Source organism: Phyllopteryx taeniolatus, chromosome 4 (genome assembly GCF_024500385.1).
Source record: "Phyllopteryx taeniolatus isolate TA_2022b chromosome 4, UOR_Ptae_1.2, whole genome shotgun sequence".
Lineage (NCBI taxonomy): Eukaryota > Metazoa > Chordata > Actinopteri > Syngnathiformes > Syngnathidae > Phyllopteryx > Phyllopteryx taeniolatus.
The window spans coordinates 7,417,621-7,433,950 of record NC_084505.1 but is presented as its reverse complement, the minus strand read 5'-3'; the positions used below and the strand labels follow the sequence as shown (position 1 = coordinate 7,433,950).

General features: G+C 41.0%; 2 protein-coding genes across 5 annotated transcripts in view; one reads left to right on the top strand and one right to left on the bottom strand.

The window, feature by feature from the left end:
• The window catches only part of mettl14 (methyltransferase 14, N6-adenosine-methyltransferase subunit), a 41,182-nt gene extending 30,648 nt beyond the window's left edge, over nucleotides 1-10,534 (bottom strand). Inside the window, exons 1-4 of one of the 2 annotated variants that reach the window (XM_061772263.1) lie at nucleotides 10,137-10,534; nucleotides 9,701-9,789; nucleotides 5,674-5,761; nucleotides 1,103-1,225 (exon numbers count right to left, since the gene is read on the bottom strand). In XM_061772263.1, coding sequence (XP_061628247.1) covers nucleotides 1,103-1,225; nucleotides 5,674-5,761; nucleotides 9,701-9,789; nucleotides 10,137-10,202 — 366 coding nt within the window. In that variant the 5' untranslated portion in view covers nucleotides 10,203-10,534. The remainder of the gene's footprint in view (nucleotides 1-1,102; nucleotides 1,226-5,673; nucleotides 5,762-9,700; nucleotides 9,790-10,136) is intronic. The other variant, XM_061772264.1, reaches the window with a different exon arrangement.
• Nucleotides 9,700-16,330, top strand: part of prss12 (serine protease 12) — a 40,325-nt gene continuing 33,694 nt past the window's right edge. For 2 of the 3 annotated variants that reach the window (XM_061772261.1, XM_061772260.1), the window contains exon 1: nucleotides 9,701-9,806. The gene's annotated coding sequence lies outside the window, so the exon portion shown is untranslated. Of the gene's footprint in view, nucleotides 9,807-16,330 lie in introns of all 3 variants that reach the window. The other variant, XM_061772262.1, reaches the window with a different exon arrangement.

Here is a 16,330-nt window from a genome sequence, read left to right as displayed (position 1 = left end):
CAACAGTGCAACCGAGAGCAACAATTCATAGGGAAAATATAAAATTATGACAACAGCAATGGGGCTGGCGTTGGTGGGGGAGAAGACAAGGCAGAGGAAAAGACAGAGGGTGTCAAAGGTTTGGGATCATTTGAAGTTAAAAAAAAAAAAAAAAAAAACCAACAAAAAAAAGATGAAATGAAAGTCATATGCGCCTACTGTAAAGCAGATCAGGTGTACGACAGCACGACGTCAACAATGATTCAATGATGCAACTTATTCAATGCTAGCCGCTTTCATAGCAGCCCATTCCAAATTACCAGCCGTTCTTGAGCATTTTGACGGATTCTTGAAGACCCATAGAGTATTGTGTTTTATGGTTAAACGCCAAATCGACCAAATGAAAGAATACTCTCTTCTTTCACCAGGAAAAAAAAGTTTTATTCTAACTTTTTCCATCCTTTTATAAAAGTAGAACATCGGTTTTACAAAATTCAGCCGTTTATCTAAAAGATCAGAGGAAATTAGCTTTTTGTGAAAATATATCAAACAGAACAGTGACTTTGATGCGAATATGTTTTACTTTCGGGAGACCTGAAACATCTGAACATTGGTTTCATTCTATACACTAGCTGAAACAACATTTGGGAATTGCTTTTGACAACAAAATAATATTTTACATGTATGACATATGTACATGCTGTGAGTGAGTGATGCTAATAACCAGAATGGCATGTCAGTCATGGGCTCATATTGTTTCGTGGCTTTTTACATGGTGACCTTGAAGTCCGTGTACACACACTATACAGTATATTGTCAAGTAACGCTGTTGCTTTGGTAAGGCTACTTGATGACTGTTGGACAGCAGATGAAGAGGCGCATGTTTTATTTTGAAATACCAAAATAAGCAGCTCAGTTTCCACTGAAAAATACTCTCATACAGGCTTCGCCCTGCCCGTTCGCCACCTCGCCAATGGCTAATTGAAACAGGATGAGGCGAAGCAAATATTGCCCACGTTAGCCACGCTGACGAATCAAATTCGCCTGAGTCAAAAGCCCTTTGTGATAAAAGTTCAGGTGAGCGCACTCATTCTGCTGTGTGTGAGCAATGTTGCTGGTTTACTTTTTTCCTCTGTTTCGTAAAATGCTTCAGTCTGCCATCCAGCTGCTGCTGGCAGAATGTAGTCAGGCTCACTTGCTTTTCCAGCTGCCGGGAGCGGTGCATCGGGGAAGACAAGACTCGATGCTGCTTGGCGCCAAATTGAAACATGCATATTTAAAAAACTTCCTTAGAAATATTGCATGCTGAATCACAATAACAATATTTGTTTAAAAATAAATCACAATTAGAGTATTTTCCCAAATCGCTCAGCCCCAGTCCTGATTGATGACTGTAGTTTTAATTGATCCCACATCGTTAAAAGCTTATCGGCTTCCGAGTGATGAGGACTGGCTAAGTGTGGCTAAAGGTTTAGCCACATAAACGCGTGATGTTGTGGCTAACTACACAAGTGTGGCTGTGAGATTTTTTAATTCTATTTAGCCAAATTGGCTAAGAGGTTGTATGACCCAGTGCCAACCCTGCCCTCATACACATAAATACAGTACAATATTTGTACACACCATAGTGAGATAAATTCACACGTCATCCTAAAATGCACTCAAATAATATACTAAGATGCACTCATAAAATATACAAAAATGCACAGATAAAACATACTGAAATCACCCTAGAATGCTCTCAGACTGAAATTTATTCATTTTTATGTATTTCTATGCCTCCACGGATCATCCATTTGGCGCCATTTGCTCTTTGACAAACTAGACGCATAACATTTATTTGGATATTTCTTGTTTTCAACATGCAAGATTGGCCAACAGCTGCTTGTTGTTGGTTTACCGTAATTTCTCGTGCATAATTCTCATTTCCCCCCCCAAAAAATCACAAATCATCATCGCATTATACAACCCCAATTCCAATGAAGGTGGGACGTTGTGTTAAACAAATAAAAACAAAAATACAATGATTTGCAAATCATGTTCAACCTACATTTAATTGAATACACTACAAAGACATGATAATGTTCAAACTGATAAACTTTATTGTTTTTAGCGAATAATCATTACCTTAGAATTTTATGGCTGCAACACGTTCCAAAAAAGCTGGAACAGGTTGCAAAAAAGACTGAGAAAGTTTAGGAATGCTCATCAAACACCTGTTTGAAACATCCCACAGGTGAACAGGCTAATTGGGAACAGGTGGGTGCCATGATTAGGTATAAAAGAAGCGTCCCTGAATTGCTCATTCACAAGCAAAGATGGGGCGAGGTTCACCTCATTGTGAACAAATGCGTGAGAAAATAGTCGAACAGTTTAAGGACAATGTTCCTCAACGTACAATTGCAAGGAATTTAGGGAATTCCTCATCTACGGTCCATAATATCATCAAAAGGTTCAGAGAAGCTGGAGAAATCACTGCATGTAAGTGGCAAGGCCAAAAACCAACATTGAATGCCTGTGACCGGCACTGCACTGAATGCCCGTGACCGGCACTGCACCAAAAACCGACATCAATGTATAAAGGATATCACCACATGGGCTCAGGAACACTTCAGAAAGCCAATGTCAGTCAATACAGTTTTGCGCTACATCGTAAGTGCAACTTTAAACTCTACTATCCAAAGCAAAAGCCATTCATCCACAGCCCCCAGAAACGCTGGCGGCTTCTCTGGGCCCGAGCTCACCTAAGATGGACAGATGCAAAGTGGAAAACTGTTCTGTGGTCCGACGAGTCCACATTTCAAATAGTTTTTGGAAATTGTGGACGTCATGTCCTCCGGCCCAAAGAGAAAAAGAACCATCCGGACTGTTATGGACGCAAAGTTCAAAAGCCAGCATCTGTGATAGTATGGGGCTGTGTCAGTGCCAATGGCATGGGTAACTTACACATCTGTGAAGGCACAAATTAATGCTGAAAGGTACATACAGGTTTTGGAGAAACATATGCTGCCATCCAAGCAACGTCTTTTTCATGGACGTCCCTGCTTATTTCAGCAAGACAATGCCAAACCACATTCTGCACGTGTTACAACAGTAGTAAAAGAGTGCGGGTACTAGACTGGCCTGCCTGCAGTCCAGACCTGTCTCCCATTAAAAATGTGTGCCGCATTATGAAGCGTAAAATACGACAACGATGACCCCGGACTGTTGAACAGCTGAAGCTGTACATCAAGCATGAATGGGAAAGAATTCTACCTACAAAGCTTCAACAATTAGTGTCCTCAGTTCCCAAATGTTTATTGAATGTTGTTAAAAGAAAAGCTGACACTGTCCCAGCTTTTTTGTGTTGCAGCCATAAAATTCTAAGTTAATTATTAATTGCTAAAAACAATAAAGTTTATCAGTTTGAACATTGAATATCTTGTCTTTGTAGTGTATTCAATTAAATATAGGTTGAAAATGGTTTGCAAATTATTGTATTCTGTTTTTGTTTATGTTTATTTAACACAACGTCCCAACTGCATTGGAATTGGGGTTGTATATAGGTATAGGAGAAAAAGAAAACGACACACATTTTATAAATGTATGCCCCCATCTAGAGGTTATGAAAAAGCTGTACACGTTCATTCTAGTATGCCACCTAGAGGTTATGAAAAAGGTGTAGCCAACACTTTTCATTCCAACATGACTACATATATGTACAATTGTCCTCATAAGTTTACACACCCAGGCAGAATTGGTGAATTATTATTATTATTATTATTATTATTATTATTTTTAAATACCACTGATGACTGAACAACAACCATCATTAACTTCTTTATGGTTATGTTTTGTTTAATGATAATGCTTTTCTGAAATGCTTGACAGTTTAATTTGAATCCCATTCAAATAAAATTAAATGTGTTTCGCCTGGTCCTTCCATGTTTTCTTGAAAGAATTGTACACATCTTACAAATTCTGCCCAGGTAATCAAACATATGAGCACAACTGTATGTACGACTGATGAGTGAATAACAACAACCATCATTCATTTCTATATGATTATGTTTTCTTTAATAATAATGCTTTTCTGAAATGCTTGACCGTTTAAATTGAATCCAATTAAAATAAAATAAAATTAAATGTGTTTCCCCTGGTCCTTAATGTTTTCTTTAAAGAATTGTACCCATCTTACAAATTATGCCCAGGTAATCAAACATATGAGCACAACTGTATGCTTTCTCATTTACTAAATAAAAGTAGGGCTGTGAATTTCAAAATAAGAGCACGTAAATAAAAAGAAAGTATTACGTGTTCAAATAAAGTGCTTAACTTCAGAGTAATTATTTGAAAAAAACTAACAAAATATAGATAATACTTCATGTTTTGATCATATGGGTAGAAGCAAAATCGTGCATTATACATAGGCAGAAGGGTTTTCCAGAATTTTGAGGTCAACTTTGGGGGTGCGTATTATACATGGGTGCACATTATACACGAGAGATTATGTTACTTTTTAAAGCAGTAAGCGTGGTAAAACATTTTGGCATTTTGACTTAATAGAACGCTCTTCATGCCACTGACAATTCTACAGGGTGTCCCTTAAGTATGGGCACACATGCAATTGACATCAATGTGGACTTATTGCATCGAGTTCATATGAATGAACTTTTGCATTACACGTTAGAAATCATATTGAAGTTATTTGTCAATATTATAAAATGTTGTTGAAAATGTGATTTGTTGAATATAATATGTTTTGTCTATTGGTCCAGATCTTAGGGACACCCTTGTTTAATTAGTGTATCTCACTAACATAGTCCACTGATTCTACACATCACATTTCAGAAAAATTGTACATTATCGCATGCGCACGTCATGATACACTGTTAGAATAACCTGATTAATGTACATGAAGAACAAATGTATCACAGCAAGAGAGCTACTGATACAGGGTAGACCTTTGTTTTTGAATTCACATTAGAAGACACCTACTGTAATTTGTCTTGTAATAGTCCAAATGTACTTAATAATTATAAGACTGCTATTTTGCCTGGGTAATCAAACATATGAGCACAACTGGGTGTTTTCTCATTTACTAAATAAAAGTAGGGCTGTGAATTTCAAAATAAGAGCAAGTAAATAAGAAACTATTATGTGTTCAAATAAAGTGCTTAACTTCAGAATAATTATTTGAAAAAGAAAATACAGATAATACTTCATGTTTTGATCATATGGGTAGAAGCAAAATCATGCATTGTAAAAATGCATGAAACATAGGTTGAAGGGTTTTCTTTAATTTTGAGGTCATCTTTTGGGGTGCGTATTATACATGGTGCGCATTATACACAAGAAATTGCGGTAATAAAAATTCTATAGCATTAAAGGAGGTCAAACTTAGTTAAGCTTTATTATATAAAGGGGTCCTCTCTTTATAACAGAGTTCAGTTGCTGCGGTGAATTTGTTCGAATGTACCATAGTCAATACTAACACAGTATTAAAAATAGATACAGTAGATCACCCAACAATGTATAATGTTGGTAAGCACAGTGCTTACTTTCCTTGGCATGATTCCAAACAGTTTGTTCGAGTGAGTCTCTTTCTTTATCTGCTTTTTACAATGTCATACATCCGTTTAATACAACAATAAGATTAGTTGTAATGGTAATTATCGCATACTTCAAGGCTGTGCTGCTGTCACCAACACTCACTTTTTGTTCCTCCACATCTTCCTCGGTGTCATCGCTTTCTGTCAGAGTCTTTTTCTTGGAGGGAGGGGCAGAATTATCCAGTGACGCCCTGCAACACACACAACATTCACTAACGTTAACAAAAACCTGGGTCTAAAATGGCAGAAACGTGTTTTTCCTGCATATGAAATTTGGATGCGGTCACCTAAGCCTAACTTTGAGCCACCACTGGCTCTATTCTGTAACTGCTTACATAATGAAAACTGTTATCTGACCAGCCTTGAACTACATCCCCAATTCCAATGAAGTTGGAACGTTGTGTTAAACATAAATAAAAACAGAATACAATGATTTGCAAATCATGTTCAACCTATATTTAATTTAATACACTACAAAGATGAGATATTTAATGGTCAAACTGATCAACTTGTTGTTTTTAGCAAATAATCATTAACTTGGAATTTTCCAAAAAAGCTGGGACAGGTGGCAAAAAAGACTGAGGAATGCGCATCAAACACCTGTTTGGAACATCCCACAGGTGAACAGGCTAATTGGGAACAGGTGGGTTCCATGATTGGGTATAACAGGAGCTTCCCTGAATTGCTCAGTCATTCACAAGCAAAGATGGGGTGGGTTTCACCTCTTTGTGAACAAGTGCGTGAGAAAATAGTCGAACACCTTAAGGACAATGTTCCTCAACGTACAGTTGCAAGGAATTCGTGGGTTTCATCATCTACAGTCCATATCATCATCAAAAGGTTCAGAGAATCTGGAGAAATCACTGCATGTAAGCGGCAAGGCCGAAAACCAACATTGAATGCCCATGACCTTCGACCCATCAGGCGGCACTGCATCAAAAACCGACATCAGTGTATAAAGGATATCACCACATGGGCTCAGGAACACTTCAGAAAACCAATGTCAGTAAATATAGTTCGGCGCTACATCCGGGGGAAAAAAAAAAAAAAAGGAGCCAAGCACAGCTCCTGAAAAGCAACCCCATGCCATAATCCCCCGTGCTGCTCAGGGTCGCACGAGCCACTTTAGCAGCATTGGGGTTTTGTCATCTTATTTATATATGTCTTATTTGCCTTGGTTCTCTGACCTTTACTATGTTGCACACATCACCTGATCTTTGATATTTGCACATTCAATGAATACTTTTTTATACTGTATATGCCATAGTTTTATTTAGCTTTTTATATTGATGTTATTATTGGTACTCTTTTGTAGCACCGCGGTCCCTTGATTACCATAATTTCCATCCTCTGTATGTTACGCATAATGAAGAATTGACAATAAAAGCACCTTGAACCTTGAAAGTCTAGTGGAAGGACAAAATGTGGCAGGAGAAGATGCATTAGCAAAAGCTGCCTTGTGTCAACCGTCGAGACCTTCAAATTCCTGGGAATTACAATCTCTCAGGACCTGAAGTGGGCGACCAACATCAACTCCGTCCTCAAAAAGGCCCAGCAGAGGATGTACTTCCTGCGGTTTCTGAGAAAGCACGGCCTGCCACCGGAGCTGCTGAGACAGTTCTACACAGCGGTCTTCGAATCAGTCCTGTGTTCTTCCATCACAGTCTGGTTTGGTGCTGCTACAAAAAAGGACAAACTCCGACTGCAACGGACAATCAAAACTGCTGAAAGGATTGTCGGTACCCCCCTACCCACCATTGAGGACTTGCACGCTGCCAGAACTAAGACAAGGGCGTGCAAAATCCTCTCGGACCCTCCGCATCCCGGTCACCAGCTCTTTCAGTTCCTTCCCTCAGGTAGGCGCTACCGATCAATGCAAACTAAAACTCGTAGACATTCCAACAGCTTCTTCCCTCTCAACTTCTTAAACACCTAACCTACAATTCCATTAGAACATGCTGGCAATTTTTTGACTTGAGTTCGTTGTCACATTTCTGTGGGGCCAATTATGTATTACTCGTGCACTCACTGTAGTTGTCTCGCCATGCTGCACTATACTGGCCACTCATGCCAGAGTAGCATCTGCTCCATTTGCACACTGATTCACGAGTATCTGCAACATTTGCACAACCAACATTGTCCCAGATTATCGCACTACTAGTCACTTTAAACCGCATACACTCCTTGAAGTCTCGGCACCCTTTGCACAATGGTCATTGCACCGGACTATTGCAATATTAGTCATTCGAACTGCTCTAAGTGCTAGAGGACTCTGCATCTTTTTGCACAATTGTCAAAAAAAAATAAAAATTTAAAATTAAAAACGTACCGGCATTACCAGATAACTTTCAACCCTTTACTGCTCAGTGACTGTTTTTTTTTTTTTTTGTCTCCAAAGTGTTCTGTAAATTGACTAGAGCGGCTCCAACTACCGGAGACAAATTCCTTGTGTGTCTTGGACATACTTGGCAAATAAAGATGATTCTGATTATGATTCTGAAGAGATGACCGTGGGCTTCAGCGGATTATCAGTGTGGAATGAGGCGGGAGTCACAGCTTCAAAAACCACCACATTCAGACGCATCCGGGAGATGGGCTACAACTGTCGTCTTCCTCAGGTCAAGCCACTTCTGAGCCTGAGCCAAAGTAGGAAACGTCTCAACTGGGCCAAGGAGAAGAAGGACTGGACTGTTGGCCAGTGCTCCATGGTCCTCTTTTTCGATGAAAGTGTGACTTTCATTCGGCAATCAAGGTCCAAGGGTTTGGAGGAAGACTGGTGAAGAACAGAAGGCAAGCTGCTTGAGGTCCAGTGTGAAATATCCACAGTCAGTCAAGATTTGGGGTGCAAAGTCCAGTACAGGTGTTGGTAAACTCTGCTGTTTTAAATCCAAGGTCACTGCAACAGTCTACCAGAATGTTTTAGAGGACTTCATGAATCCTTCTGCTGAGGATCTGTATGCAGAAGCAGATTTCATCTACCAGCGGGACCTGGCCCCTGCCCATACCACCAGAAGCACCAAAACCTAGTTTGATGCCCATGCCATCACAGTGCTTGACTGGCCAGCCAACTCACCGGATATAAACCCCACTGAGAATCGATGGGGTACTATCAAGAGGAAAATGATGGGCACCAGACCCAAAAACAACAAAGAACTGACAGGATACATAAAGGAAATCTGAGCTTCCATAACTCCCAGGCAATGCCACGGGGTGATTGCCTCAATGCCACGGCGCATCGAGGCAGTGATTGAAGCAAAGGGATTCCCAAACAAGTATTGAAGATTAACATATCATTTTGAAAGTACCATATTTTGATTGATTTAATGTGACCCTAATTTCTTTCTTATTTTCTTACAAAAACTGAAAAGTAAATGGTAATTTCTTCACCGTATTCTAATTTTTGGAATTCCTGACTTCATGGGTTTTTGTGTGCTGGAAGCCCAAATTATGTAAAAATAAACAAATAACTACTTGTAATTGTTAAACTGTGGGCCCTGAATCTATAATCTATTAACGTTTAACTTTGTGAATGGAATTATGGAAATAAATTAACTTTTCCATTCTATTCTAATTTTTTTGGAAAGGGTCTCCACATGACCCCTGCACCCTTATTCTTGTCAAATGAGAGTTTCATCTCTCTCATCTCCTTACAGTTAATCGTTGGGTGAAGGGAGTGATGGTGTATTTTTATTGGTGAAGACTTTGTCTGGTTATTTATGACAATTTTCTTTCGGGGGGGGGGTTCTGCATGTTTTGCTTGGGCGCTGTTTGTGTACATTTTTCAGTTTCATGTATATACTGTATTAGTATTTGCTTTTTTTTGGCCTTCTTTTACTCTGCTGTCAGCAACCAGGTCAGCATTTCAAAAGAACATACGTGCACAATTGTCTTACCTGGATAAATAAGGGTTAAATGAAATAAAATAAAAACTTTGCACAAAAAGTGGGGTCGCGGCATACACGTGTACGAGTGATCAGAATAGTACGGTACAACCACTGCCTTTTGAGCCACTAAAAAAAAAAAAAAAAGTTAGAATTGAGCCAAAAGACACGATACGTAAATAGATGCTTTATAAATCATGAGGGGGAACTCCAGACATGCCGCACCCATGTAGATTTGCAACTTCTTACCTGCATGTTTCTCTTGTCTCTTCTATCTCTTTTAGTTCCTCCTTACTGTTCAGCACAGCCCCAATGCTATCTGCACTCTCAGCTCCCAACTGTAGACAAAGCAAAAGTGAGTAATTCTGCTCAATTTGAATAATTTCTCCATGATCATGCCTGTTCAATCTATGCGTATTAAAACACGTGTAAATGTGTCAAACGTATCCATCTTCAAGTGTAATCATTTACAATGACGCGTATTGCAAGCACTAGTATTTACATCCACCCGAGCTCGCATGCTGTTGTGCTATACACGCCAATATATTCCAATTTCCCCACGTAATAGAATGTACTGTCAGAAAACTGTAAATTATTTGAGCACTTACTCGATGATTTATTATTGTTATATTGTTGGGTTAGCTACTGTGCTAACAACAATGGTGCTTAATCTTAAAATACTTGCCTGTTGAGCTAAAAGCTGCCGCCTAAGTTTTTGACGCTCGCGGATTTCCTGCAGTCTACTGTTCATTTCGTCAGGTTCGTTGTTTTCTCCTAAGACAACCTAAGTCCTAATGAATTCATCGGAACATTTACAAAAGTGACTTTTGCTACCTATTAAGCAAACAACTAGCTAACGTTTGCTACGCGCTTGAATTAAACTATGGGAGAGCTCGTTGTACTCACAGGGGCGTCGAGAGCAGAACAGAGGGGCGGTGTTTTTTTTACAATTATTATTATTATTATTCAGCGCCGGGGGGAAATACAGTGATATTTTCAAAATATTATTATGAATTAATTTCGTAATGTAATACATGTCGCTGTTGTGCCAATGTAGCTGACTTAACAACATCAAACTATCGATTGATGACACCGCCCACCCGAATGCGTTTCAGCTTACGCGTGTATAAAAATAAGCAAACATATTGCGGAACTGGCAGCCGTTGTTCGCTGCCGGCATTTCTCCTCCAATGAGGAAATACACTACTGTGTCGTAGTCACAGAGATGTTCTATTAGAGTGTGATAGCCCACGTACTGAAAGTAGTATGGCGGTTTTCACCGCGCGTCAAAACGCGTAAATACAGTTACTGTCTATAGAAACAAAACAATACTCCATGTCATGATCCGAAAGACCTACACTATGTGAAGTAAATAGCTGAGCGAATCTAAACATGTTCCACACATATTAATCAGATCCAATAGAGAACAGAACAATTTCACCTTTTTTGAAAGAAACCAGCATTCAAATAGTTCAATCATAAACATTTTAAATGAATGTCCATCCATCCATCCATTTTCTGAGCCGCTTCTCCTCACTAGGGTCGCGGGCGTGGTGGAGCCTATCCCAGCTGCCATCGGGCAGGAGGCGGGATACACCCTGAACTGGTTGCCAGCCAATCGCAGGGCACATAGAAACAAACAACCATTCGCACTCACAGTCATGCCTACGGGCAATTTAGAGTCTCCAATTAATGCATGTTTTTGGGATGTGGGAGGAAACCGGAGTGCCCGGAGAAAACCCACGCAGGCACAGGGAGAACATGCAAACTCCACACAGGCAGGGCCGGGGATTGAACCCGGGTCCTCAGAACTGTGAGGCTGACGCTCTAACCAGTCACCCACCGTGCCACCTTAAATCAATGTAATAATAATAATTATAATCCATCCATCCATCCATTTTCTGAGCCGCTTCTCCTCACTAGGGTCGCGGGCGTGCTGGAGCCTATCCCAGCTGTCATCGGGCAGGAGGCGGGGTACACCCTGAACTGGTTGCCAGCCAATCGCAGGGCACATACAAACAAACAACCATTCGCACTCACATTCACACCTACGGGCAATTTTAGAGTTTTCAATTAATGTGCATGTTTTTGGGATGTGGGAGGAAACCGGAGTGCCCGGAGAAAACCCACGCAGGCACGGGGAGAACATGCAAACTCCACACAGGCGGGAGCAGGGATTGAACCCAGGTCCTCAGAACTGTGAGGCTGACGCTCTAACCAGTCGGCCACCGTGCCGCCATAATTATAATTAATAATTAATTAATTATTGTATTATTAGAAGTAAATGGTAAGTAAATAATAATAATAATAATAATAATAATAATAATAATAATTATTATTATTATTATTATTATTGAATGCAGCCCTATGGGGGGCACAAGTCAGTGCAAACTGTAGGCCGGTCCCAAGCCCGGATAAATGCAGAGGGTTGCGTCAGGAAGGGCATCCGGCTTAAAACCTTGCCAAACAAATATGAGCGTTCATCCAAAGAATTCCATACCGGATCGGTCGTGGCCCGGGTTAACAACGTCCGCCACCGGCGCCGTCAACCTGCAGGGCGCTGTTGGAAATTCAGCTACTGTGGGTCGAAGTCGAAGTCAAAGAAGAAGAAGAAGAGGTGGAAAGCGGGTTCTTCGGCAGAAAGAGAAGAGGAAAACACAGAGCCTAGAACTGAATGTGGGGACTTTGAATATTGGGACTATGACAGGAAAATCTCGGGAGTTGGTTGACATGATGATTAGGAGAAAGGTTGATATATTGTGTGTCCAGGAGACCAGGTGGAAAGGCAGGAAGGCTAGAAGTTTAGGGGCAGGGTTTAAATTATTTTACCATGGTGTAGATGGGAAGAGAAATGGAGTCGGGGTTATTTTAAAAGAAGAGTTGGCTAAGAATGTCTTGGAGGTGAAAAGAGTATCAGATCGAGTGATGAGGCTGAAATTTGAAATTGAGGGTGTTATGTGTAATGTGATTAGTGGCTATGCCCCACAGGTAGGATGTGACCTAGAGGTGAAAGAGAAATTCTGGAAGGAGCTAGATGATGTAGTTCTGAGCATCCCAGACAGAGAGAGAGTCGTAATTGGTGCAGATTGTAATGGACATGTTGGTGAAGGTAATAGGGGTGATGAAGAAGTGATGGGTAAGTACGGCATCCAGGAAAGGAACTTGGAGGGACAGATGGTGGTAGACTTTGCAACAAGGATGCAAATGGCTGTAGTGAACACTTTTTTCCAGAAGAGGCACGAACATAGGGTGACCTACAAGAGCGGAGGTAGAAGCACACAGGTGGATTACATCTTGTGCAGACGATGTAATCTGAAGGAGGTTACCAACTGTAAGGTAGTGGTAGGGGAGAGTGTGGCTAGACAGCATAGGATGGTGGTGTGTAAGATGACTCTGGTGGTGGGGAGGAAAATTAGGAAGACAAAGGCAGAGAAGAGAACCATGTGGTGGAAGCTGAGACAGGACGAGTGTTGTGCAGCTTTTCGGGAAGAGGTGATACAGGCTCTCGGTGGACGGGAAGAGCTTCCAGAAGACTGGACCACTGCAGCCAAGATGATCAGAGAAGCAGGCAGGAGAGTACTTGGTGTATCTTCTGGCAGGCAAGGAGAGAAGGAGACTTGGTGGTGGAACCTCACAGTACAGGAAATCATACAAGGAAAACGGTTAGCTAAGAAGAAGTGGGACACTGAGAGGACCGAGGAGAGGCGAAAGGAATACATTGAGATGCAACACAGGGCAAAGGTAGAGGTGGCAAAGGCAAAACAAGAGGCATATGATGACATGTATGGCAGGTTGGACACTAAAGAAGGAGAAAAGGATCTATACAGGCTGGCCAGACAGAGGGATAGAGATGGGAAGGATGTGCAGCAGGTTAGGGTGATTAAGGATAGAGATGGAAATATGTTGACTGGTGCCAGCAGTGTGCTAGGTAGATGGAAAGAATACTTCGAGGAGTTGATGAATGAGGAAAATGATAGAGAAGGGAGAGTAGAAGAGGCAAGTGTGGTGGACCAGGAAGTGGCAATGATTAGTAAGGGGGAAGTTAGAAAGGCATTAAAGAGAATGAAAAATGGAAAGGCAGTTGGTCCTGATGACATTCTTGTGGAGGTATGGAAGCATCTAGGAGAGGTGGCTGTGGAGTTTTTGACCAGCTTGTTCAATAGAATTCTAGTGCGGCAGAAGATGCCTGAGGAATGGAGGAAAAGTGTACTGGTGCCCATTTTTAAGAACAAAGGTGATGTGCAGAGCTGTGGCAACTATAGAGGAATAAAGTTGATGAGCCACACAATGAAGTTATGGGAAAGAGTAGTGGAGGCTAGACTCAGAACAGAAGTGAGTATTTGCGAGCAACAGTATGGTTTCATGCCAAGAAAGAGTACCACAGATGCATTATTTGCCTTGAGGATGTTGATGGAAAAGTACAGAGAAGGTCAGAAGGAGCTACATTGTGTCTTTGTAGATCTAGAGAAAGCCTATGACAGAGTACCCAGAGAGGAACTGTGGTACTGCATGCGGAAGTCTGGAGTGGCAGAGAAGTATGTTAGAATAATACAGGACATGTACGAGGGCAGCAGAACAGCGGTGAGGTGTGCTGTCGGTGTGACAGAAGAATTTAAGGTGGACGTGGGACTGCATCAGGGATCAGCCCTGAGCCCCTTCCTTTTTGCAGTGGTGATGGATAGGCTGACAGATGAGGTTAGACTGCAATCCCCGTGGACCATGATGTTTGCAGATGACATTGTGATCTGCAGTGAAAGCAGGGAGCAGCTGGAGGAACAGTTAAAAAGATGGAGGCATGCACTGGAAAGAAGAGGAATGAAGCTTAGCCGAAGTAAAACAGAATATATGTGCATGAATGAGAGGGGTGGTGGGGGAAGAATGAGGCTACAGGGAGAAGAGATGGCAAGGGTAGAGGACTTTAAATACTTGGGGTCAACCGTCCAGAGCAATGGTGAGTGTGGTCAGGAAGTGAAGAAACGGGTACAAGCAGGTTGGAACGGGTGGAGGAAGGTGTCAGGTGTGTTATGTGACAGAAGAGTCTCTGCTAGGATGAAGGGCAAAGTTTATAAAACAGTGGTGAGGCCAGCCATGATGTATGGATTAGAGACAGTGGCACTGAAGAGAAAACAGGAAGCAGAGCTGGAGGTGGCGGAAATGAAGATGTTGAGGTTCGCTCTCGGAGTGACCAGGTTGGATAAAATTAGAAATGAGCTCATCAGAGGGACAGCCAAGGTTCGATGTTTTGGAGACAAAGTTAGAGAGAGCAGACTTCAATGGTTTGGACACGTCCAGAGGAGAGAGAGTGAGTATATTGGTAGAAGGATGATGAGGATGGATCTGCCAGGCAAGAGAGCTAGAGGAAGACCAAAGAGAAGGTTGATGGATGTCGTGAGGGAAGACATGATGGCAGTTGGTGTTCGAGAGGAGGATGCAGGAGATAGGCTCTCATGGAAAAGGATGACACGCTGTGGCGACCCCTAACGGGACAAGCCGAAAGGAAAAGAAGAAGATTATTATTATTATTATTGCACTGCAAACACAGGTTAGTTGTTAAAAGATACACAACACGGGCAACAATGCAACAAAGATAAGAGTTAAAAATGTCAACCGTTAAGAAAGGCCAAAAATAAAAATGGGTCTTCAGAAGAGATTTTTTAAAAGAGGATGTTGTTAACTTGCTTGAGATCCTCAGGTAGGAGTTCGACTGTTAAGGAACTCAACATGTACCTTTTATTCCAGTCGATTCTCTTCTCCAATGCAAACAAGGGACTCCTAATCATTGTTCATGCCCCTTTATTGGTCATGTTTGCATTTTTTTCTACTAGATTATTCCCAGATTCTTACTATCGACAGTTATCAAGCATGTTATCAGTATTTGTTTGTCCACAGTCTTGAAGGTTGGGTTCGTGAGGATTTTCTCTTAAAACAGTGAATAAGCAATAATCCGGGAAAAAAATCACGGGAAAACTGAATATACGAGTCGGGTATAGGGTTTCTGTATTTTTAGTGCCCACCTGAGAATAAAAAAAAAATAAATTTTTTTTTAAGTGCATTGAAATTGTAATGTTTGATTTTAGAAAGTGAAGTTATTTAGACCCTCTGTATTACATAACAATTGCAGAGTTGATTTCTTTTACCAGACATTTTTAGAACCGTTAAAATAAAAATGACATATCACGGAGTAACTTACTGTCATGGAGTGACAGTGTGAAAAATTATAAAGATAATTACTTCTCTTCAAATTTCAAAAAAATAAAAATAAATAAATAAATAAAAATAAAAACAGGAAAAGAAAGACTTTTTCGGGAATCATATAAAGGCAAAATGGTATAGAAATGTATTTAGGAAAAAAGAAAAACTACATAAGTGCATTTCAAAATACATTGAATATTCTATGAAAACAATTGAAGTAGCTACTTATGTTATTTTTATTCTCAGATGGAAAAACTTCGGCTTAGTAAATGCATGAAGTCGGTCATTAGAACATACAACTTCATAATGGACACAAGCACAACTTAATTAAATCCATCCAAATTATTGTGTAGTTTCACCTACTCTGGTGCAACCAGTAGAGGCGCTTTTGTTGTATACTGGTAAAGTCCATCCATCCATTTTCTGAGCCGCTTCTCCTCACAAGGATCGCGGGCGTGCTGGAGCCTATCCCAGCTAACATCGGGCAGGAGGCGGGGTACACCCTGAACTGGTTGCCAGCCAATCGAAGGGCACATACAAACAACCATTCACACTCACGGGCAATTTAGAGTCGTCAATTAACCTAGCATGCATGTTTTTGGGTTGTGGGAGGAAACCGGAGTGCCCGGAGAAAACCCACGCAGACACGGGGAGAGCATGCAAACTCCACACAGGCGGGGCCGGGGA